Consider the following 23,601-nt stretch of genomic DNA (forward strand, 5'->3'; position numbering starts at 1 on the left):
AAAAACAGGAGGGTGTTATTGTATAGATATGTATAAAGTTTGCTAGAAATTTGTCCAAACGAAGAACTAAAGATGCAGCCTTCCACAGAATACATGGAGGTTCTTTAATATAAATAATGAATATAATATTTCATTATGCATGTCCTTGATCCCGTCTTCCTTCTCTCTCCTCAACCTGTTGCAGCAGATGGCTCCGCCCCTCCCTGAGTCTGGTTCTGCCGCCGGTTTCTTCCTGATAAAAGGGAGTTTTTCCTTCCCACTGTTGCCAAAGTGCTTGCTCATAGGGTCTCATATGATTGTTGAGTTTTTCTCTGTATGTATTATTGTAGGGTCTACCTTACAATATAAAGCGCCTTGAGTCAACTGTTGTTGTGATATGGCGCTATATAAATAAAACTGAATTGAATAGAATAGAATATTTCATTATATTGAGAAAATATCTGAACTGAGTACTAATATCTATAACAATCATCTAAATTTCTGAGCAAAATAATGACAACATGCAATGATTTGTAATAATGAAAAACTTTAAAATTAGTCTGTCATTGGTAAAAAGTACAAAATTGCTTTTATGCTATTAAGTATATCATTCTGCTTTAAGGAAATGAAAGGGTGTCTCTTTTCTGAGTAGATGCTTGTGCTGTACTAAGCTCTACATTTTACATCCCACGGGTATCTTTGCTGAAAGTTTTATATAATAGCAGTGGTATGTTGGGTGGAGAGCCAGAAAGTCACATAGACTCAGACCATATACTGAGCTTTCTAATGCTGTCGTGCTTATAGCACAGGACTGTATGATTCAGTGGGAAACACACCTGCTAATGTTCATAAACGGTCACAAAGGAGTTCCCCAGGGAACCAGCAGGGAGTCCTTTTAAATTGTATGTCCTCAAAGTAGCCCTTTACTTCACAGTTGTATGTATTGTGGCATGCTACATTGTCAGAAATGCCGATGCTAAAGTTGTCCAAAGTACTTGGAGCTCCCAGAGGGAAACCTAGAGGAAGATCCATCTGGTATAAATGAGACATTTTTACAAATCTGGCAAATGAAAGTCAGCAGAGAACAGGAAGGATATGTGATTCTGATTACAGCTGCACTTAAGTTTTGTTGTGGAAGATCATCTGTCAGAATCGAGTGGTTAGAGAGACAGTGAGAGTCAACAACAGTGCGTCCAGATATCAAAAATGTTAAGGAGGTGTGCAAGCCTGAATTACCAAACTTGCAAATAAGGCACCAACTCGACTTTGGAGGCAACAAAAGTTGACATTTAATGTTGTGGGTAGGTAGTCTTTAGTTAGATTGCTTGAATATTTTAACCACTGAAGTGCAACATTGTTAAAACAAAGACACACATTAGGGCAACTACATTCTCCTGCTCAGCTGTATATAGTCAGGAATGGTTTATCATAAAATCAGCTTTATGAAAACAGTTTTATTAGATGATGGCGTAGATCCACCACTTAACATGTAGTGGATCTAGTAATAGGGATTGCAGCATATAGCAAAAATCTACCAATCTAACTTCGGTGCATTAACTAGACTATGTGTTAATTTTTTATTATCTATATTAGAATATTTTTGTAGAAACAAGTTTCTCCTTTTATTGCAGAATTCCCGATTCCCTTACATTGAGTCAACCTTATGAATGACACCATTACTTGAACAGCTCAGCTGGGCAAATGGAAGGATGGATTCAGCAATGGAGGGATGGTGGATTAAAGGGAGGGAATGAGGGCCACAGGAAGCAGTGGTGGGGCTTTCCCTCCATCTGGAAGCATTTAGGGCTGCTCAGCTGAGCCTGAATTCCTCTTGAAGACTTTTGACGGGCCAACTGTGACTCAACATGAACGCACATAGAGACAGCATCAGCAATAGATTAAACTTCACTGCGCACATGCTGATGGCAAACTGTCATGCCGCTGCTACTGCTCAGGAATGTTTCATCTGATTAAGTTACTTTGAGCAGTTTAAAATGACTGAACAGCTCTGTGTGTGTGTGTGTGTGTGTGTGTGTGTGTGTGCGTGCGTGCTGCAGCTGCCTTCCAGCACATTGAACATGTTTTGACCCACTTCAGACCTCCTGCTGTGTAGACATGTGGCCTTTATGTTTTTTTAGTCGGGCTTCATTTAAGATTTGTTTCGGCAACTAAAGCACCTGTATATTAGACATGTATCATATAGATATTTCGTATTTGTATACATATTTTATCTTTTCTGAGTTCAACACTTTGTATCAATAATGCAATTTTTGCTCTGGGTATAAAATAGAAAGTTCCTTTGCTGCACCTAAAAACCAAAAAACTGTAATTGATTCAAGAAAGTCCCCTGTGCATCTCTGTGTCACTAGCAGGGCTTCAGAGGATTACTCTGTGTCAATCTCATTTGACAACTTGAATGTGTGCATATGCATGGATATCAAACTTGTGCAGGTAGCAGCCTTTAATTTGTCAAGCATCATCACTGCTAATGAAAGGTGACTTTCATATTGTGAGGCCTAATTAACATTAATGAAGTTCTGCAGTTTGACTGAGTGCATTTTTATAAAATAACAATGGGTAATAGGATTAGTAAGGAGGAAGAAAGGGCAGGTATGAAGAGAGCGAAGAGTGGAAGGGAATCACTCCACCTGTGGAGGTATAGAGTTGTCTTGAAGAGAGAGCAGATTGGGAAAACTATGGGAAAGAGTTGTAGAAGCTTGGTTGAGGAGAGAAGTTATGATTAGTGAGGACTAGTATGGCTTCATGCTGAGAAAGAGCACTACATATGTGATGTTTTCTTTGGCAGTGTTTATGGAGAAATACAGAGAAGGTTAGAAACAGCTCTGCTGTGGTGCATGTGATGCTGGTGCCAAGAGAGGAAGTGTGGTACTGCAAGAGGAAGTCAGAAGTGGCAGAGAAGTATGTGACAGTAGTGTAGGGCATCTATAAGGAAAATGTGTGGTAGGAGTGACAGATGGATTCAAGGTAGGGGGTGGGATTAAATCAGGGCTTCTTTATTGGAATGGTGATTGAAAAGCTACCAGATGAGGTCAGGCAGGAGTCTCCAAGGACTATAAAGTTTTCAGATGACATTCTGATCTGCAGTGAGAGTAGGGAGCAGGTGGAGTAGAGCTTGGAAAGGTGGAGATATTCTGTGAAGAGAAGAAGAATGAAAGTAGGTAGAAGCATCTGTGATTGAAAGTGAGGATAGATAAGTTTAAATACATGGAGATACGTCCAAAGCAATGGAGAATGCACAAGAGAGGTGAAGAAGAGAGTGCAGGCAGGGTGGAGTGGGTGGAGAGTGTCAGGGGTGATTTGTGACAGTAGAATGCCAGCAAGAGTGTAAGGGAAGGTTTACTAGATACTTGTGAGGCCTGCTATAATGTATTGTTTGGAAAGGGTGGTATTGAAAAAAGACCGGAGTCAGAGCTGCAGGTGGCAGAGCTCACGATGTTAAGATTTTTTATTTTGTGTGACCAGGATGGACAAAATTAGAAATGACTAGAGCGGAGGACAGTGTGCAGAATTCCTCATTTTGTCAGTGAGATTCACCCATCGTTGTCATCTCAAGTTTCGAAACAGCAAGATGGCAATGGGTTAAAAGCTCAGCTGAAAGCTTTATATTGGAAATCTGCTAACTAATGGGTGTCTACTACCTACCACCATGTGCCCCATTCACCCTGATTCTATTCTCTGTGCTTCCTCATGTCCAAAATAATGGATTTGACGTATGATTTGCAAATATAAACTTTCAAATGATTGAGGGAGTGATTTAGTTAAAGGAGGAGAGCTGGGGGACACTTAAAACAGGAATACGTCGACTGTGAAGGGGTTGGCAGTCAGTGGTATGGCTTTTGCTTTTGAGTTTTTGCAGTGGTAAAATTTTCCGATCTCAAATATACTTCCATGCAAATGTTTGTGGGAGTTATCTGTCTGTGATGTCATAGAGTGGATAGTTATTGGAAGGAAAAACAATAGTTATATCTGCCATCCTTTCCATTTTATAACAAAAGTCTGCTCTGCCTGTCTAGTGTTTCCCTGAGCACAGAGCATGTTTTATGGACACATTACAGCTGCATGTTTGGCAGAGACGCTGGCTTGTGGATTGTCTACAGGGTGGAGTTGATGTTTGCCCACAGGGCTCTGGTCCCATGTGTTGATCTCCTGCCAGTCTGTCATCAGTGGGTGGAGTCTGATTGGAGTAACAGAGTTCTAATAGGAGCATTAGAACCTCTTTGTAGCATTCACACACACACACTGCCTTTAATCAGTGGATGGACGTTGCTCAATCATCATTCAGGTGAATGCTATAGTGTGACATCGACATGCCCCAAGAGTGAGAATTGACTTGGAGCCTGACTGTCTCTTGCTGAGCTGCTAGCATGTGTGCAGGTAGCGGTTGGCACTCTGGCCAAGATCATATGACTGAATCATGATTAATGACTGAAATCTTGATTTCCCTCCTATGATCCATGGTCTATGCTTCTTTGTATGTTGGACTCCTCCCAGTATCAGGGTGCTTGTATCTTTCTGTCCTCTCTCAAAGATGTGTGTATGGGTTGTGTGTGTGTGGGGATAAATGGTTAGTAGATTGATTCATATATAGCACCTTTTTTACTCTACTTGAGCACTCATAGCACTTTATATAACATCATCCACCCACCCTTTTTTCTCAGCAAGGAGCAATTTGGGGTTCATTATCGTGCCCAAGGATACTTGGCATGGAGGGATTGAACCACCCCAACCTTCTGTAAGTAGATGACCTGCTCTACCTCCTCAGCCACACAGCTAAAGCCAGCCCATTAAAAATTGCTGTTGAGCCAGGTGGAGGCTGCGGCTTGGCTGTTGTAAATAAGTTTCTGAGTGCAGACTGGATAACTGCATGGACAGCAGCATCTTGACCTCCTGCTGACAGCCACCTCGTCCCTTTGCATGCCTCTTCTGCAGCCTAAAAATAGCCAATCAGCTGCTTGTAAAGTTGTTTGTGTGAGAACCATAAACTGAACTGCATTAGTTTATTGTGTGAGCTGAATTGTATTTCTCATATCTCTATTACCACAAATTAGGGCTGCTCAATTAATCGAATTTTAATCACAATTACGATCTGGGCTTTCAACGATCATTAAAAATGACTGAGCCGATTATTAGCCCCTCCCTCATTTATCCGCGACACCTTAAAGGCCGGTCCGTGAAAATATTGTCGGGCATAAACCGGTCCGTGGCGCAAAAAAGGTTGGAGACCGCTGATTAAGAGGACCCGAGGGAAGCTCGGAAAGCTAAGCAGAAGTTATTTGGAGAGGAGAGTGACTGCTGTTGGTTGAAAAGAGAGGTTAAAAAAAAACTTCAGTGGTGTTGCACACTATTTTATATTATTTTTTAAAGTCATTGTTAACCCTTTAAATCCGGTCAGAGCAGCACGCTCCGTTTTGTGTAACTATTTTTAAATCCCTGTAGAACCTGAACCGTGTAAGCTAGCGCAATAATTTGTTTTGTATATGAAACCGGAGGAGCTGTACTTACATCTTATGCCATCAGCTTGTCCTCGGTCACGGTTTCCTTCCACATATAGCTTTGCAAAAATTGCATAAAAAGCGCTTGCAGGAACAAAAACATAATATTCCAGAAACATGCTTTGCCGATCCGATCAGCTGTTCGTAACACTTCCCACAGTGAAACAGATGTCAGCGCGAACTATCACATGTCCGCCATTTCCTGGCCGAAACCGGAAGTGACGTCATTTTCGCGGAAATGTAGTTTTTTACTTGTAGGCCTTAAAAACCTATACTGGTCATGTTTGACTTTTCTGAATAGTTTCTGGGATGCTTAGAACTCAAATTGCACTGCTGGAAATAGTTTATTTTGATGCACATGCTGTTTTCTTTGCAAATTTGCATCATATGATTGTTTTTTCGTTTTTCCTGCAGTATATATAAAAATTTGTGTATCTCCAAAATAAAACTATGAAGACACTCAAAATAAATTTCCTGTTGTTGTAAACTATTTTTTGCAACTTTTTTGTATTTAAAGTTTTGAGGGATAAGCCTCTTAAATTTCTCCAAGTAGAAATATATGTAAAAAAAAAACAAAACTATTTTCAATTTTTTTGTAGTTTATTGCACTTTTTTGCAATTAATGTAGTTACTATGGACTTAATGCATACATATTATTAAAATATAACAGTTGTATAGCAACTTGAAATGCTCCCACAAATGGCACTACAACATGTAAAAAAATAATATAAGCTCTGGCGGACTTGGTTCTATGGTAGGTCTTAAAGGGTTAAATAAATATCGTCAAATAATCGAGATCTCAATTTCAGTGAAAATAATCGTGATTATCATTTTTGCCATAATCGAGCTGTTCTTTTTAATTAGGAGATCAGGTTAGATAATTGTCGTTAGGTTATGCCTAGGGTAACCCTCGACCAGGGACGTATCATCACTCCTAGTTGAACTTGTGAACTTGTGATAATTACTTGTGGTTAGTTAGATATTAAATCTGTTACTTCCTCCCAAAGCTAAACTTTAAACTATAAATGCTGAATTTTGTGGCCACAACTCTCAGAATGTTTAGTCTTGCAACTTTTGTAACATCATGAAATTCTCATTACAAAAAATGTTAAACCTTCATGATGTGTTGTCCTTTGAATGGGTGTAATTCTAACTGTGTCACAGTCAATCACCCTTTTGATTTGCTAATGTAGGGTAAGTAAACCTGGACAGCTCTTGGGTGTATGTGTTTAATTATGTGATCATTACAGTCATTCTGAAAATTAAGATTCTTCATAATATGAGATCATCAGATTGGTCTCTTCCAGCTGTAGACTTTAAGTCTTTCTATCTAAACAACAGCTTAATTGAAAAAACTTACCTGCAGTTCTTCAGCAGATGTCTTCTTTTATCTAAGAGTCACCAAAACACTCATAATTAATCCAATGTTGGATTTTTTTCATTGGACAATGCTCCTCAGGGTTGACAGTAGTCAGAGTGAATTTTAATAGCTTGACATTCAAGGTTGTATTTAGCTTGTTTTCCTTTAAATCCTAATAATTACTATTTCCTCATTGTTTTTGGTGCCATTCCCTCATGTAATGCACACTTGTGACATTGCCAACATGTACACAAAGGCAACATCCACGCTTGCACCTCTGCACTGTGGAATAAGTAATAATTCACTATGTTCCAGCAGTGCAGGGGAAGTAGACATTTAAGGAGAAGGCATTTCCGTTTTTAAATGAATTGGAGCATGTGAAATAATCAGTTGTCCTGTAATAGAACCAGAATGGTGAATGTGAATGGTGATGACAGGAGGTGGAAACAGACTTGCAGGGCTCAGGAGACCTGCACAGAAGCCATGGGGAGAGTGACAAAGCAGTGGCCCTTTTTGGTTCTCTTGGCAGCTAGTGGGGCCTCCATAAGTTGGGCTAGTGCCAGCACATCTGGTAGATGCTTGATCACATTGGGGTCTTGGAAATTTGGACACCAGACCAACCTGTTGGGCTTTTAATTGACTTTAATAATTTGGTCAGGTTGAACAGAAAGATTGGTGTGTAATAGCTTTTAATGTTAACTAAAGCCATTGCAGTGTTCTAGGTTTTGGAATTTACACATTAGAAATGCTGATGGTAGTCCTCATTAACCTTCATAATATGCATCATCAGCAATTGTACATGTGTTGTGTCCACAAACAGTCAGATGTTTGTTGCCCCGAAGTGATGTTGTGAATGTAGGCAAAGTGGGATGCTCCACTGTTGTGTTTAATTTGTGAAATTCAGCTGATAGGCTGGTATCCAACCTCTAGATCGTTTTTACCTCCGCCAAGGAGGTTGTGTTTTTAAACACGATAGCTTGAAAAGTGTTGAATGAAATGTGATTAAACTTTGTAGGGGCGTACACTGGGGTCATGTTAACAACCCATTGGCCTTGGTCGACCGAGGTCTTCAAGGCAAACTTGATGATTTATATGCTGAAATTTTGTTTGTTGAAAAATACCCCGGTGTATTGTCAACATGTAGAGAGTACCATATAAATGTTTAACCTCTGATATCATCTTTAGGGTCGATAGTTTGATCTGAAGGTCAAAGTGATACAAGTGCTATATAGAGCTATTTAAAACTATGTTTCTTAATGCCATTGTTTGTATTGGCAACATTTAGGTCTATAGGAAATGGTATGTCTATTGTTTATTTTTCAAACTATTTTTAAAATGCTACTGTTATTGTTTGTATTGGCATTTAGGAAATGATACTGGTAAACTTCTAAATATCACAATATAATTTTATCTAAATGTCATGTCACACTTGACCTCTGATCTCATTTTTAGTCTTCTGCCTTTCTTTCAAGTTGACCCCAAGATGGGTTACATATTTAAGGAAGTCAAGAGAAAGAGAATTAATCCATAAATAAAAAAATAATAAAAAGTATTTATACTTAAAATTATGTCAGGTGCATTAAAATGTTTCAACAGGGCAAATAACGAAGGTTTGCCCTTGCTTTTAATACACTAAAAGCATGTTTAAAGGAAACAAGGAAAACAAAATAAATATATTCAAAATACAATACTGTTCCCTTAAAATTAAATACTGCCCAGAGATGGAGCTGCCATGGTGGTTTGCACTCTCAAGTACTTCTTTTTATTTTATTACATTTAATTTATTACTCTACATTTTATTATTATGTACATTTTTACTAGGCAGTACATTTTTGCTTATTTGCTTCTTATTGTATTTCAAAAACTTTCCAAATGTCTGTTATCCATTAGACCTAAGGTTGATGAAGTGGCAAACACATTTAGAAGAAAAGTATGAATGTTTGCTGAAGGTGTTTGTACTACCCATGTGTTCGGGTACACTGGCTGTGGTCGATGGTGCTCTATGCACACTCAGCCAGCTCTGGAAGCCATGTGTTCAGTGTAAACTGTGCACTTTAGCTCTACCTGTTAAGACCTGGACAAATAAATATGTTTCCCAGCAACCTCAAAGTGAGCAGGAGGACAGTGAATTACGGAGAGCTTCTGAGAACCTTTTTATGCCTGATTTATTGTGCAAATCTTAAAAGCACTGCATGGAAAAATATAACAAACTAACTGGAATCTCCCTTTCCCTTCTTCATACAATTCACAGGCCTTCTTATACAGTCCTATGATAAATAGTATAAATACGTTTTTACCTCCTTTACTCGTCTTCTAAAATCCTAAAATGACACATCCTTAATAAGTGGCTGTACTGTCTGAAGCTTACCAACATCAGCTAAAATAAGGTAGGTAAGGTGGAAAGGAAAGGTCCTAAACTAATATTTAGTGAGACACAAGATGGCAAGTTACTGTTAGAACATCTGGCTAACATCGGAATTGAGGACACAGCACTCAAGTGGTTTACAGCCTACCTGTCTGACTGGAAACAATTTATTCAAGGCAAGATTATCCGACTTCTCGCGTCAGTCAAACATGTTGTCCCTCAGGGAACAGTGCTGCGGCCTTTATAATTTATCTTCATCCTCTTGGAAATATCGTCCACAATTTTGGTATGCAATTCATTTTTCATGCAGATGACACACAATAGTATTATTCTACAGAACCCAGAAATTCTCTTCCCCCTCCTGTCCTCATATCCTGCCTACAGGCCTAACCCTTTGTTGTATCTATTGTCAGGTCCACGCTTTCCATAGTGTCAAAGGTTTTGGAATCATCTTGGACAAACCCCTCTCCTTTACCGCCCACATCAGTCATGTCTCACGTTCCACCTTCATTACATTTCTAGGCTTCACCCTTTTCTTTTTTTAATTCAGCACTCAACTCCGGGTTCATACTCTGGTCACCTCTCATCTGGACTACTGTAATGCCATTCTCTCTTCTGTCGGGTGTAGATGGTGCAGAACTCTGCAGCAAGAGTCCTCCTTATGTTTCAGACCTCCTTCACCCTTACACTCCTTCATATACCTTCTGCTCAGCTTCAGCTGCTCCTCAATGATTATTATTATTATTATTATAATTATTATTGTTACCATTAGGGCATTTTACTTTTTTATACTTGGTGATTTGAGGCATCACTGCGCAGAAATGATTGACAAGCAAGGCAGGACAAAGAGAAGATCAAAATTACTTTTTGTCCCTTCAACTGAGGGTAACTATTTTAACCCCAATGCATCTATCCGTAGATACAAAGTAACTCAAGTTAAAATGCTGTATAAATATCTTTGTGAAGGGTTTATATGGTTTCTAGTGCAGAAGCACTGAGTACACAGCAAAAGGAGAGAAGTGCTGGATACCAGCCCATTTACCCAGTAAAGACAAGTAGAATTTAGTCAGATATGTAAGCAGGAGTAGAAACATTTCCTTCTGCTGCAGCAATCTTCCTGTTTGAGTATAAAAGCTCTTGAGTTTTCAAAAGTGAGGTCAGTGTCACCCAGTTTCAGATGAACCACACCCAAATTGCTATATATCACTTTACACACACACACACACACACACACACACACACACACACACACACACACACACACAGAGAGAGAGAGAGAGCCAGAGAGAAACAGAACTGTTTTGTGGCTGTTAAATTCACTATGAATATACCTACATCGGGACTACTGTATGCTAAAGTGAGGGAAATAATTATTTGATCTCGTGCTGAATTTGTAAGTTTTAGAAGGAAATTTAGAAAGAAATTAGTACTCTCTAAATTTTATGGTGGTTTCATTTAAATTGACAGAGACAGAATATCAACCCAAAATTCAGAAAAAATACATTACATAAAAGTTTTACACTAAGTTGCATGTCATTGAGTGAAATAATATTAGATCCCCAAGCAAAACATGACTTAGTAGGCAACTTGGTGGAGAAACCCTTGTTTGTAATCGCAACAGTAAGAAGTTTCTTGTACTTAGTCACTAGACTTGAAGAAATCTCAGGCAGGATTTTTGCCCACTCTTTACAGAAACTCTCTAAATCCTTCAGGTTTCTTGGCTATTGTTTGGCAACTTGAAGAGCGCCGTCCACAGATTTTCTTTAGGACTGACTAGGCCATTCCATAACCATAATTAGGGATGGGTATCGTTTAGGTTTTATCCGATACCGGTGCCAAACCGGTACTTTTGAAACGGTGCCGGTGCTCAAGCGGTGCTCAAACCGGTGCTTAAAGAATGGAGAACACAAAATTGGTCCAAAAACCTCTCATATTCAGCTGTTTTTCGTAAAAAGATAACAATGTTAGCCTTTTCTGCAGCTATAGGGCATATATGGTATCATTCTTGGCTGGAAGCAGTGCTTAAACAATGGAAAAAACACAAACTTTGTCCAAAAACCTCTCATGTTTAACTGTTTTCGATTTTTTTCTTTGGTCATTTTAGCCTTTTTGGCCAGGGTGAAGGGAGTATCTGCCATCAAACAAGAAGACAGCCGCATGTAACAACGACGGTGTTTGCTAGTTCACCTTACATGCATTAATGTAATAACGTGGTTAGCCTACTCAACGTAAATTACACACAAACAACATTAAGCTACTGACGCAGAGAAGAACGGCTGCTGCTGCATCATCATCCTCATCATTTCTGCTACACTGGCAGGGCTAGGGGCCAGGACTCTCCTCTTCGTGTTTTTGGGGGATGTTGCTAACTCCGGGTCCGATAACAGGCACCACACCCGCAGTAGATGTGCTCGGTGTGAGGTCTCGCAGCAAGCTATCAAATACGGCGCATTTCTCGGCTTTTAAAAAAACGCTATGCGTCGCCAGGTTTTTCTTCGGATTTGAGGTGTTACCTCCTTTGACAGTATCACAGTATCAGCTTAAAGCACTTGTTGCAGGCTGCTGAGTTTGCATATTTTGCTGTGAAGCACAGCCAGACTTTTGACCGCTTCGCCTTGGGCATTTTTAATCTGTAGCTCTGCTCTAAAAGAACGTATGTACCTGGACCCGCCTACTATCCTCGGAAACGTAAAATGATTGGCTAGAATTCAAAGTGTATGACATCTCAGGAAAAAAAAGCACCGAAATGTGCGCTGCTTTTCGGTCTGGTTACTACCGTTTATGTCAGAACCGGTGCCATCATGGCACCGGATACCGGTACCCATCCCTAACCATAATGTACATCTGCTTTGTTGTCTTGTCAGTATTTTTTTGGGTCATGGTCATGCTGGAAGCCCCATTCATGACCCATCTTTAGGACCCATCTTCTGTCTGAGATTTTACGGTGCACGACCCCATCCATTGGTACGTCAGTGTGGTGGAGTCATCTCTGTAGCCTTAGTAGAAAAACAGCCCCAAAGCATATTGTTTCCACTTGAAACATGCTTGACTGTGGGGATGGTGTCCTTTGTGTCATACTCTGCCTCATTTGATGGCAAAGAGCTTGGTTTTGGTTTCATCTGACCACAGTGCTTTCTCCCAAGCATAGTCTTATGGTTCAGGGTCGGGAGTATCAGATTGACTGATTGATTGATTATTTCATTCATTCATTGACTGGTTGATTCTAATCTCTGTAAACCAGAATTATTGCTGGGTTGTAGGGGATCAAATTCCTGTTCCACTCAATAGTGGTGCACAAATTACACCTCAAGCCAAATGTAATTTTCTTTCTCATCAGTCAAAATTATTAGACTTTGTTATGCTAAGTGTTCATTTTCCAGAAATGATCTAGAAATGGGAACTAGACTGATCCTTTTGTTTGTCTCCCTGTTACAAGGTTATGACTTTGCTGAGGTCCTGCGTTGGTTTGGAGAGCGAGTGGACCGGATCATTCTCCTCTTTGATGCACACAAGCTGGACATCTCAGATGAGTTTTCAGAGGCCATCAAAGCTTTCAAGGGTCAAGACGACAAGATCCGAGTCGTCCTCAACAAGGCAGACCAGGTAGGAGAAGCTGAACAAATCTAACATGAAATTAAACTCTGCTTACCTGTGTCAGTCTAACCTTAAGCTCCTCCTCCTCACCTGTTCGATTAGGTGGACACCCAGCAGCTCATGCGGGTGTATGGCGCCCTCATGTGGTCACTGGGGAAGGTGATCAACACTCCAGAGGTGGTGAGAGTTTATCTCGGCTCCTTCTGGGCCAAACCGCTGCAAAACACAGAGAACAGGTGAGATACGTTACTTTGTCTGTTTGTTCGCAGGGAATGATGCTTTTTTAATGAAGTTAGACATGAGAACCTCTTATCTATGATTCATAATTCCAAACCAACCCATCAATTTCATCCTCTGACTGAAGCAATTTGTTTTAGTTCCCACCCCCCCATTTGTCTAAAGACAAATTTTGGATGGAATTGAAAAACTAAGCTTGGAGCTACACAGCATGTACACAGTTCATGTGTTTACACATTAAAACATGTAGAACAGGTGCTGCAATTAAAATTGATTATTGCTTTCTCAAAAGAATTGATTGCACAAGTGGAATTGAATGAAAAAATAAATATACTATAAAAATATAATATGATAGATGGTTGTAAGAATGAAGAAAACTGTTATTCATATGTTCATAAAATAATCTAATTTAGTTATTTAACCTTTCTCCATGATGTATGTATTGTTTCATCCATCCATCCATTTGTTCGTGTGTTTACTCATTTGCTTGTTAGAGTAGGATTTCTTTCTCCATATACGTGTCTTACTTCATTCATTCATTGATTCATTCCTGGTACTTGTCAGGCGTCTGTTCGAGGCAGAGTCTCAGGACCTGTTCCGGGACATCCAGAGTCTTCCCAGGAATGCTGCTCTCCGTAAACTCAACGACTTGATCAAGAGGGCAAGGTTGGCCAAGGTGAGACAGGAAGTCACACGTTGTGGTTGGAGTTAACTTTCAGGAATTCTAGACTTTGAGAAATTCTAGGAATACTGTGGAATATTTGACTGAGGATCACTGGGATAGTGTTTCCAACTGGCTAAATCTATGTTTAATGGAGGTGTCCTTGTGAGAAAATGGTTTCTAATGATGTCAGCTGTTGTTTCAGCCTTTCAAATGAAGAATCGAAACATAGATGTTTTTTATTCTGGGGAAACAGGAAACAGAAGTGGTATTTAATTTTAACACTGATGTGGAAATAAAGCCTGAATCAGACCCTAATCCTGAAACCAAGCTTACAACAACCACATGAATTCAATTTAGAAGAGTTTTTAATATATTTTAAAGAACTAAATGAGATAGAAAACATGCGTCACACATATCATGCAGGGCTTATATTTTGCCATCACTGTGCTGGTGTGGGTCTTTTTTTAGATATAATTTAATTTTATATTCTTGCTAATAAGAACATGGTTGTATTTATGTATACAGCCAGAGGGGTCCTATAATTTTCAAAGTAGTCCTACGTTAAGTAAATAAAGAAAGGAAAACTGTAATTCAGCTCAATAATTGATGTAACAACAATGTAACTGCAGTTAATTTGTTACTTGGTGTGTTTTAATGTTTCAGACTTATAATTTGATATGAGCAGGTCTGACTAATAAATAAATAAAATGAGCTTTAAAAAAATTAAATCAGGGCCTTATTGTTTATTTGGTTATAATAATGTAGAGCTATCAAACAGTTAACGGTTTAACTTTAACTTTAACCGAGCTGCATTTTTGCTTATGGTCACCATAGTGGGGGATACAGGGCATATGCTCAGCTCAGTATTTGGAACACTTGTCCAGCCTGGTAGAAGCATATAAGAAACAAAGGGCTTTTATTTTGTAAAAAGCCTTCTAGCGTACACCACATAGAACGAAGTTTGAGAGCATGTAAAATGTTATTATATTTGAAGTAGAGATGGCACGATACCACTTTTTTTATGTCCGATACCGATATCATAAATTTGGATATCTGCCGATACCGATATGAATCCGATATAGTGTTTTTTAATCAACAAAACTGTTTTTTAAAATATCTTGCTGCATTTTGCAAGTCTGCAAGTTCATACTCAAGTTTAAAACAACAACTACACTAAAGCTATTCTGTTATACCTGTATACAAAAAAAAAATTTCATAGTTCAGCAATACTGATCAATCTAATAAACTTAGACCTACACCATCCTCCCTATTCTGGTATTTTAAAGAGTACTTAGCGTAAATATTAAGCAACCTAACTAATAGGGTTCCAACTCCCAGCAACAACAAAAAGAAATAAATAAAAAATAAGGAACCACCCCTCATGCGCCACCTCATGATGCTTAATCAACGTAATCAACCTTAATTTGATGCAGTGTGAAAAAAAAAGCACAGAAATCAATTATTTTTCAAGAAATATTAAATAGATTCAACATCTTTCTTCAACAAAATTGCAGACTGCACAGATGGTACCTTCCCAAAGTAAAAAGTACTATAGCTTACTAGGGTATATATATTAGACTTAATAGTCACTATATACAGTAATTGACTTCTATTCATTTTACATCAAATTAAAACTTTGGGTGTCAGATAATTATTTATTAAAAGCTCGACATTTTAAATGAGAATAAGAAAGAAAAGTATGTCTTTGTGCCCCCTTTTCCCTGTTCATGCCCTATCGGCCCCCCTGGCTAAACTTTGCTAGATCCGCCCCTGCACAGTTACCAGCGTCAGCTACGTAGAAAAAGATCCTGGTGTAGAAAGAAATATTAAATAAATTCTAACAACAGCTTATCAAGCTTAAACGTTCTGCTGTTGTTCAGCCGCTGGTTTCCTCTTTCTGGTGCAAAGTGGGCCAAAAACAAACAAGAGACACGGACTCGCGACAGAAAAGCCGATCAGCTGATCATTTAAGCAGTTTCACGATTGAAGTAGCAGCCGGAGAGCGAGAGGCAGTCGCTTGTTAAGCTTAACGTGGGAATGCTTTACAAACATTCAGAGATGGACTTACACACTTGCTTTACTTCTCTCGGGGATAACTTTGTCGGAGATGAAATGCCAGGTTGCTAGCGAAGCTCCACATGCTATCCAGACCACCGACAGGTCCTGCATGCCACAGCTGCTCTATCACGTGATGCATACTGCTCCAACTGCTAACGTTCTGAGGTGAGTTACGGCGTGTTGCAAGTTTTGCGAGGTGCTTTCGTGATATTTAATGGATCGGATTACATTTTTTATTTTTCTCCGATATCCGATCCAGTAATTTAGGTCAGTATCGGACCGATACCGATACGTAATATCGGATCGGTCCATCTCTAATTTGAAGTATAACAAAGATCAAGTACTTCAGGTACCACTATATTTTTGAGCAAGCAAAGAGAAGCAGGTTAATAACATCAATCATATTAATATTATTAATCTCTGTAATGTTTCGTAATGTTGTACAATGACGCTCAAGTTGATTTGATCGTCTATCATCTCAGGAGATTCAGTGTGAAGTCACAGCCTCTTCCTCCGTGGTTGCTTCTTTTTTCATAAGGTATTTATGTGGGAAATTGCGAAGGCTGCTGTGAAAACTTAATAGTGAGGCACATCCAGCAGCTGTATCAGGTCTGTTGTGTTGTTATACAATGAGCTGGAATCTGTCCTGAGTGAGCGATCCACACCAAGCACAGATGTGTGTTTAGCTGCAAAAGTTCTTGAAATGACACAATCCTGTGAGGTTTAGCAACTTTGTTATGGTGCATATTTCAATTATCAGCTAAACAAAGGATTTGGCTGCTCTCTACTAACATATGACAAGTGCTTTCTAGTGGAAACACTGCGATGTGATGTTTGTGGTGTGATAACGTTAAGCTACTGATGCAAAGGAAATAATGGGATTTGTAGATGTTTTTGTTACAGTTACAAATGACAGTTTTGTGTTTGGGTTTTTTTTGTACATTTGAAAATGAAATGAATCTAAGCTGTTTTCTCACACATGTAGTTATGTTCAGCACCCAGAAACATGCCAAGGAGTCTTTTTAGTTTTGTTTTTCCTTCCTCTGTAACTTTTAATAAATGGCACTCATGTACTCTGGCACTTTGCCCTCAGAAATCCCATGACCTCATTCCCTCACTGTGTTACTCCTCCCTTCCTTCCACCATCATTATGCCTTTGCCTGTGTAACCGATGATCCTCCTGCACTCCTACATTCCTCCTTTCTCCTCCTGTTTCTTCTCCTCTTCTAATCCATCAGTCACCATAAGTTCCCCTCTGACCCAGCATCTCATAGTTTCCTGTTTCTCTCTCATCCAAAGTCTCAACACCCAGACTTCAAGCTATATTTTTATTCCAGCAAGAGGAAACAGCCTGAGATTTCTGCATTATCCATTTCATTCCATAATAAAATCATATTTAAAGATTTAAACAAAGAATATTTTGTGAAATATTCTTTGTTTTTATGTTGACAAAATGTTGACGTTGTGGTTGTTCCATGTAAAGATTATTTGTTTTTCTTTACTTAAATACAAATGATTAAAGTTAAATTTGTGAGATGTCATCTCACAATTTCTGATTGTTTGAATTTTCAAATCTCATTTTATTAACCTAAACACATGAGAGTATGAGCTTCCTTGACCTCCATGGTAACCTGTAGCCCAGATAGCAGACTTCCTGTGTTGGTGGTGTGATTAAGGAAACTCTGTGTAAACAGTGCTGTTATTGAACGGAGCTCTGGCAGCGGGAGGGCTGTGACCTTTTCCTTTTGAGGATCTATCAGGGTAGTGTCTTCTGTGCCGTGCTGTGTGTTACACTGGTAACACAGAAGAGTTAAAGGGGATCAGTCATAAATAACTTCGGTTTTGTCTCAGTTAAGCGTTGCCATGTACTCAGACTTCTTCTCTGTTTGCTTCCTCACTTGTCCTGAATTTTGGCTTTTTTTTTAAGATTTAATGAGCTGAATGAACTTTTGTGATCAGTTTCAATCAGCTTTCTGATGCAACACTTTTAGTTTCATTCCTCTTCTTTCAATGCAATCTCAAATGTCTCAAAGGAAAAAAGCTGCCAAAGCTGCCATTAAAAGAAACTTTAAGTTTTAAGGCACAGAATTTAGATCTGTGTCCCCTCCACGGCATTTTAAAATGCTTATGATCTCCATTGCTTTCCTGCTTGCAGGTGCATGCCTACATTATCAGCTACCTGAAGAAAGAGATGCCATCTCTGTTTGGACGGGAAAAGAAGAAGGACGAACTGATCCAGAGACTCCCGGAGATCTACACCGTCCTACAGAGAGAGCACCACATCAGCCCTGGAGACTTCCCCAATGTCACTAAGATGCAGGTACGTAAAAGCCAACACAGTAGCCAGCAGTTCCCAAAGACCTCTGTGCAATTAGACAGGAGTCATCTCCTGCTGGTTATTAAAACACACACACACACACACACACACACACACACACACACACACACACACACACACACACACACACACATATATATTTTGGACCTGGATATCCTGAGAATATTTTTACTCAACCCAGATAAAGTCTGTTAATCACTTTTAACACAACAAAAAGAGACAATGTAACTGTAACTGCCAATTTTAGAATAGTTTTTTGTATCACAGTCATATCACAGTAACAGTTTCTTGAAACAGAAGCCGCTCGTACCGTACGGGAAATGATTTAATTCCCTGTTGAATTTGACAGTTTGCTCACTTCCAAAGAAATGAGCAGTCTTCTAATTTTTTATAGCAGTTTTATTTTAAAGGAGAGAGACAGAATGGCAAATATACAGAAAAGAAAAGCGCATTACTTAAAAGTCATGAATTGGTTTGCATGTCACTGAGTGAAATAAGTATTTGATTCTGAAGCAAAACATGACTCCTTATACTTCTTTGTAAGTGAACAAATTTAAAAATTCAGTAGTGGATCAAATAATTATTCTTCCCTGACTCTAGAAAATTGTGTTTTAATTTGACAAATAGGAAGCATCACATAGGAATAGTAGTGCTATACTTCTTGCCCACTCGGTGGAATTGTCATTCTGAAGTGTATGTCTCCTTTAGAGTGGCAGAGTTTGCAAATGCACTCTTGGACACTGGCTGATAGACCTGGAGCACTGGGTTTAATATAATCCCTGTCCCTGTTTATGCAAATACAGGAAAATCGTTGTTTAGTAAAAGAAAACCTGAATTTAAATGATAAACAAATGATTATAGCATTGCATCATGTCATCATGCGGAACAACGTGTGATCTGAAGAAGAAGAACTGTTTTCCTGACGTCAGGGAAGGTTTTAGCTGCTGGGACAGAATGAACTGAACTGCAGCTGCTCTGCTGGGCCGATAGAGAGATTCTGCACAGCAAGTGTGTGTGTGTGTTTCCCTCAGCGAAACTTTGTTTTTATTGGATTATTGTCAGAGAAAATGTTTGAGATTTTTCACTTCCCTGGTGAGATGTCCCGAAAAAGAGCCTGTAGTTATTTTACAAATAGTTTTCTTTAAGCAGCGACACCAGTAATTAAAATGAAGGCATAATATGGTACTAGTAATTAGAATTCCAGAAAAATGTCCTATTATGTTAAGTGAAACTTTTACATGTCATTCAAAAATGTGTAAAATTCATAGATTTTTGTACAGAAAATTGCTAAAACACACTTACCTCTCTGAAAATCCAACCAATGTGCAATCGTGCTGTCAGCGTGTTAGTAAGGCCCATTTAGGCCTTTTTATTGGGCTGTGGTTATTTTGCTTCTGAATAAAATATATATCATTAGTGAGGCTTGGATCTCATTAAAATGTAAAAGGACTGTGAATGGCTGTGGCTCAGGGGGGTAGAGCAGGCCCTCTACTAATCAGAAGGTTGGTGGTTTGATCCTGGCCAAAGTTGCTGTGAGTGCTCAAGAGTAGTATAGAAAAGCATTAAATAAGAATCAATCCATTACTCATATGGTAGTTACTTACCAACCATAAGTGAAGCACGACCCTGTAACTAGGAGATCAGGTGACCCCTGCTGGCCAGTAAAACAAATTCAGGTTTAAGGTTCGTCTGCTTTACTTCACTGTGAGAATCTCTGACCATTTTTATGTATAGTCAACAACAGGTGTAATGCTCAAAACAAAAGGAATCCCAGTGTTTTGGGTGGTGATTTAAAATAAACTACATTGATGACAGCAAACTCACTAAGTCAAGGAATAAGCACACAAAACAAGAAAGGTAAACAACATCTAAACCTCAATTTGAACCCAAATTTCAAAACCATAATGCCACTTTCTAAAAAGCACACCCATTTCCCTGAACTATAAACACTATGCCCCTGCTTTACCATATGAGTCAGATGTGGTGGACTGTTACTGCAAAACTCTACACACAAATCCCTACATTTGTCAGTGCTGACACCATGTGGTCACTTCCGGTGTGTTCACACCGAACGCGATAGACGCCCCAAGAAAGCAGTCAATAATGTTAACTCACATAAGCACAGCTTTAGCTCAATCAGCACACAGTTAACAAAGTGGAAACACTAGGAGTCAAAATGCATCACACACCAATCAGAAACTTTGATGGATAGTCAAAAGGGCCAAAGTCAGCTCACTCAGGTTTGAAACAATGGATCCAAAGACATGCATAGGAAGAGGTCAAGGAGGAGGAGAAGGAGGTCTAGGACACCAGCAAGGAGGAGGTGGAGGAACATAATTGGCTATCGGGCTATTGTAAATGTCCCTGGTCAGCATGGAGGGAATGTCACTCTGTGCGCAGCCATCAGCCAACGAGGGATACTCCACCAGCATGCCATTCTAGGACCCTATAACACTATAGCTCCTTGCTTTTCTTGATGGTCTGAGACAACATATGTTCCAGCTGCACTACAGGGAACCTGACCCTGGCCTGACCCAGACCACAGACAGGATGCTGAGGTGGACTAATGTTTTTGGTGTGTGTTGTACTGTATGGTACATGAATAAAAATGTGCCACTGTATATACATTGGTTGCATTTTTTTGTGTTCATCATGTGAAAAGGTTTTTGAGGGGAAGAACCACAAGCAACATAACTTACCAGTTTTGGGAATATTGTTTTACATTTATTGCACCAATGTGTACGACTATGTTGTTGTGTGTGTGTTTTTGAGGCCTTGTGTGTGCTGTCTGTGGGCAAAGTTTGATTTTTCAGCAAGAGTGAATGGTTTTGAGTGTAGATTGTTCAATATTGTACAATACTATGTTTGGGAAATTGAGTGAGATGATTTATGTTTACTGTTTTGGCAATATGAGATATAATTTCAGAAATTTGTGTTTAAGCAATCGATAAAATCTGGAATAAATGGCAGACTGGCGGGGGAGGGGGTCAAAAGTTTAGTGACTAACATTAATCCCACATGCAAATATCAGTTTGCTGTAATCTTGTGTTGAGGTTTGTGGCAAAAAAAGAAAATGTGCATAGTAAAGCCTTGCAGAAAAGAGTCCAGCTTGCATTCCTTTTGAAAGCTGCAAGCTGGAGCAGAAAGAGCAAGCCACCATGTTATGATAATGTGTTCAAGTACCTCATCCAAAAATATACCACAATTTTAAAGGCTTCATTATCTGTCATCGTTGTAGTTGTTTCTCTGAGTGTGAGCTGTAAAAGTAGTTAGCAGACGTTAACCTGTGTCTCTTCTTCTCCTCCAGGACATGCTGCAGCACTATGACTTCAGTAAGTTCCCATCTCTGAAGGTGAAGCTGATTGAGAAGGTGGATAAAATGTTAGCCTCAAAGATTGCTGTTCTTATGGCGATGATCCGGGAGGAGGAGGCCAAGCAGCCTCCTGCCATGGTGTCAGGTGGTGCCTTTGAGGGCTCCCAGGATGGGCCCTTTGGTCAGGGCTACGGTGAGGGGATCAGTGCTGGGGCTGACGCTGAAGATTGGATTGTCAGCCGGGACAAGCACCGTTACGATGAGATCTTCTACACTCTGATGCCTATCAACGGCAAGATAACTGGCGTCAATGCCAAGAAAGAGATGATGAACTCTCGGCTGCCCAACACTGTGCTAGGGAAGATCTGGAAGCTGGCCGACTGCGACCAGGATGGCATGCTGGACGACGAGGAGTTTGCCCTCGCTCAGCATCTCATCAAGATCAAACTGGAGGGCTACGAGCTGCCCACTGAGCTCCCCAACCACCTGGTGCCCCCATCCCACCGCAAAAACCCTACTGCAGATGCCTTGTACAATCATATTGAGGACTAGAGTGCTCACAGGACGCCAAGCAAGCTGCTGAAGAGAGACTGAGCAGAGAAGAGGTGTAAAAATGTAAAGAACCATCACAGGTGAACGTGTCTGCTGCTGCTTGTTGAACAAACAGGAGAACAAATGGGCCACCTAATGCTACACAAGGTCAAAGGGTAAGGTTTTGTTGGATACATTCACTAAGACGATGCATTAGAGCCCAATAATGCTTGACATTTTCAGGCAGCAGTCAAACAAAGCACTTTTATTTTGATAATATTTTACATAATGAGCATTTCAGCTGATTTAATTGCATTAAAGAAGAAAAGTGACAAAGTTCTTGTATAATATAGCCACATTTGCCTAATTCTGGTTTCACCATTCACTTTAATTTCTGAAGGACGGCAAGTTCATATTCATATATTCATGTTTAACCTTGAAAACCGACTATCCGAAGGTAACAGTTAGTGCTAGGGTGCAGTTTATTCATTTTACTGCAACATATTTCAAAGGACATCACTTGCACAAAACTTTAGATGCAAGTTTAAATGCATACTTGCTGGTGTTCATAATATCTTTCTGGATTTTTCCCCATCCTTTAAGCTGTTCCGGCTTTATCCTAAAAGGTCTTCACAGTTACACAACAATGACAGTTATTCTCCTTCACAGAAAAACACTGCTAAACTGACTGAAACACCTGGCAGTCCAGGCTGTAGCAAATCTCTATTCTGTTAAAAACATTTGTAGCACTATGGAAACTTCGTCTTTAAACGCTTTTAGATAAAAAATACCAAAGATGTGTCTTGATGATGACATTATGCAAAAAATAAATAAATAAATAAAATAAGTTAATGAAATAAAAATTAATAAAATCTAACATTTTACACAATTGCAATGGCTCCAGCAGCATCACAACAAACTAAAGCTGGGGAGTAAAAGCTGACATAGTATGTATTGCAATCAGAAGCTGTAACATAACTTTATTCCCACTCCATGTAGGCCTCACAGTGAGGTCAGAGGTCATAGTCTGCAGCTCAGTGCTAATTTGCTCACAGGGATAGACAGTGTCCTGAAATGCAGTTGTCAGTATGTGCTCAATTGATTCTGTTTCCTGACATTGTAAAATGAAAAGGACAGGAGGAGAGCCATGACCTCTGATCTTATAATAGCAAGACTGAAAACTTCAGCATCTGGTCTTAACATCACCATTCAAAGAAAAATTTTAAACAGGAAACAGAGTTTGCAGGAAATAGGTTCGTTGTCTTGTTATTTCTTTCTTCTTTTCTTTTTTTAAATGTCAAATTTCAAATGAGATTACATCAGAACAAAATAAGATATCGCAACACATTTTTGCATCCCACCTGAGACATAAAACACTCAACAACATAACCCAAACCTAAAAACCCAGCAACAAAATTAGCAGTGACTTCCAACTATTGGTTTGAAAAACAATTAGATAAAATTATAGAGGATTTTTAACAGATAAGATAAGTGGGAGAAGGTAACTCATGCGGTTTTTATGGTTAAATAAATGTCTGAAATTGTACTTTCTGATATATATATAAATGGCACTCATGTACTCATGTACCTTTAAAACCACAGCAGATGTAAAGGGAAGACGTTCCATATCAGTGCCTTTTCATTTCAAA

General features: G+C 39.3%; 1 protein-coding gene across 1 annotated transcript in view; it reads left to right on the forward strand.

Moving 5' to 3' along the window:
- The window catches only part of ehd4 (EH-domain containing 4), a 35,178-nt gene extending 11,829 nt beyond the window's left edge, over positions 1-23,349 (forward strand). Inside the window, exons 4-8 of the mRNA XM_026192012.2 lie at positions 12,654-12,820; positions 12,914-13,047; positions 13,613-13,724; positions 17,926-18,090; positions 21,416-23,349. Coding sequence (XP_026047797.2) covers positions 12,654-12,820; positions 12,914-13,047; positions 13,613-13,724; positions 17,926-18,090; positions 21,416-21,973 — 1,136 coding nt within the window. The 3' untranslated portion in view covers positions 21,974-23,349. The remainder of the gene's footprint in view (positions 1-12,653; positions 12,821-12,913; positions 13,048-13,612; positions 13,725-17,925; positions 18,091-21,415) is intronic.
- The last annotated feature ends 252 nt before the right edge of the window (positions 23,350-23,601 follow it).

This window comes from Astatotilapia calliptera, chromosome 19 (assembly GCF_964374335.1).
Source record: "Astatotilapia calliptera chromosome 19, fAstCal68.1, whole genome shotgun sequence".
In the NCBI taxonomy this organism is placed as follows: domain Eukaryota; kingdom Metazoa; phylum Chordata; class Actinopteri; order Cichliformes; family Cichlidae; genus Astatotilapia; species Astatotilapia calliptera.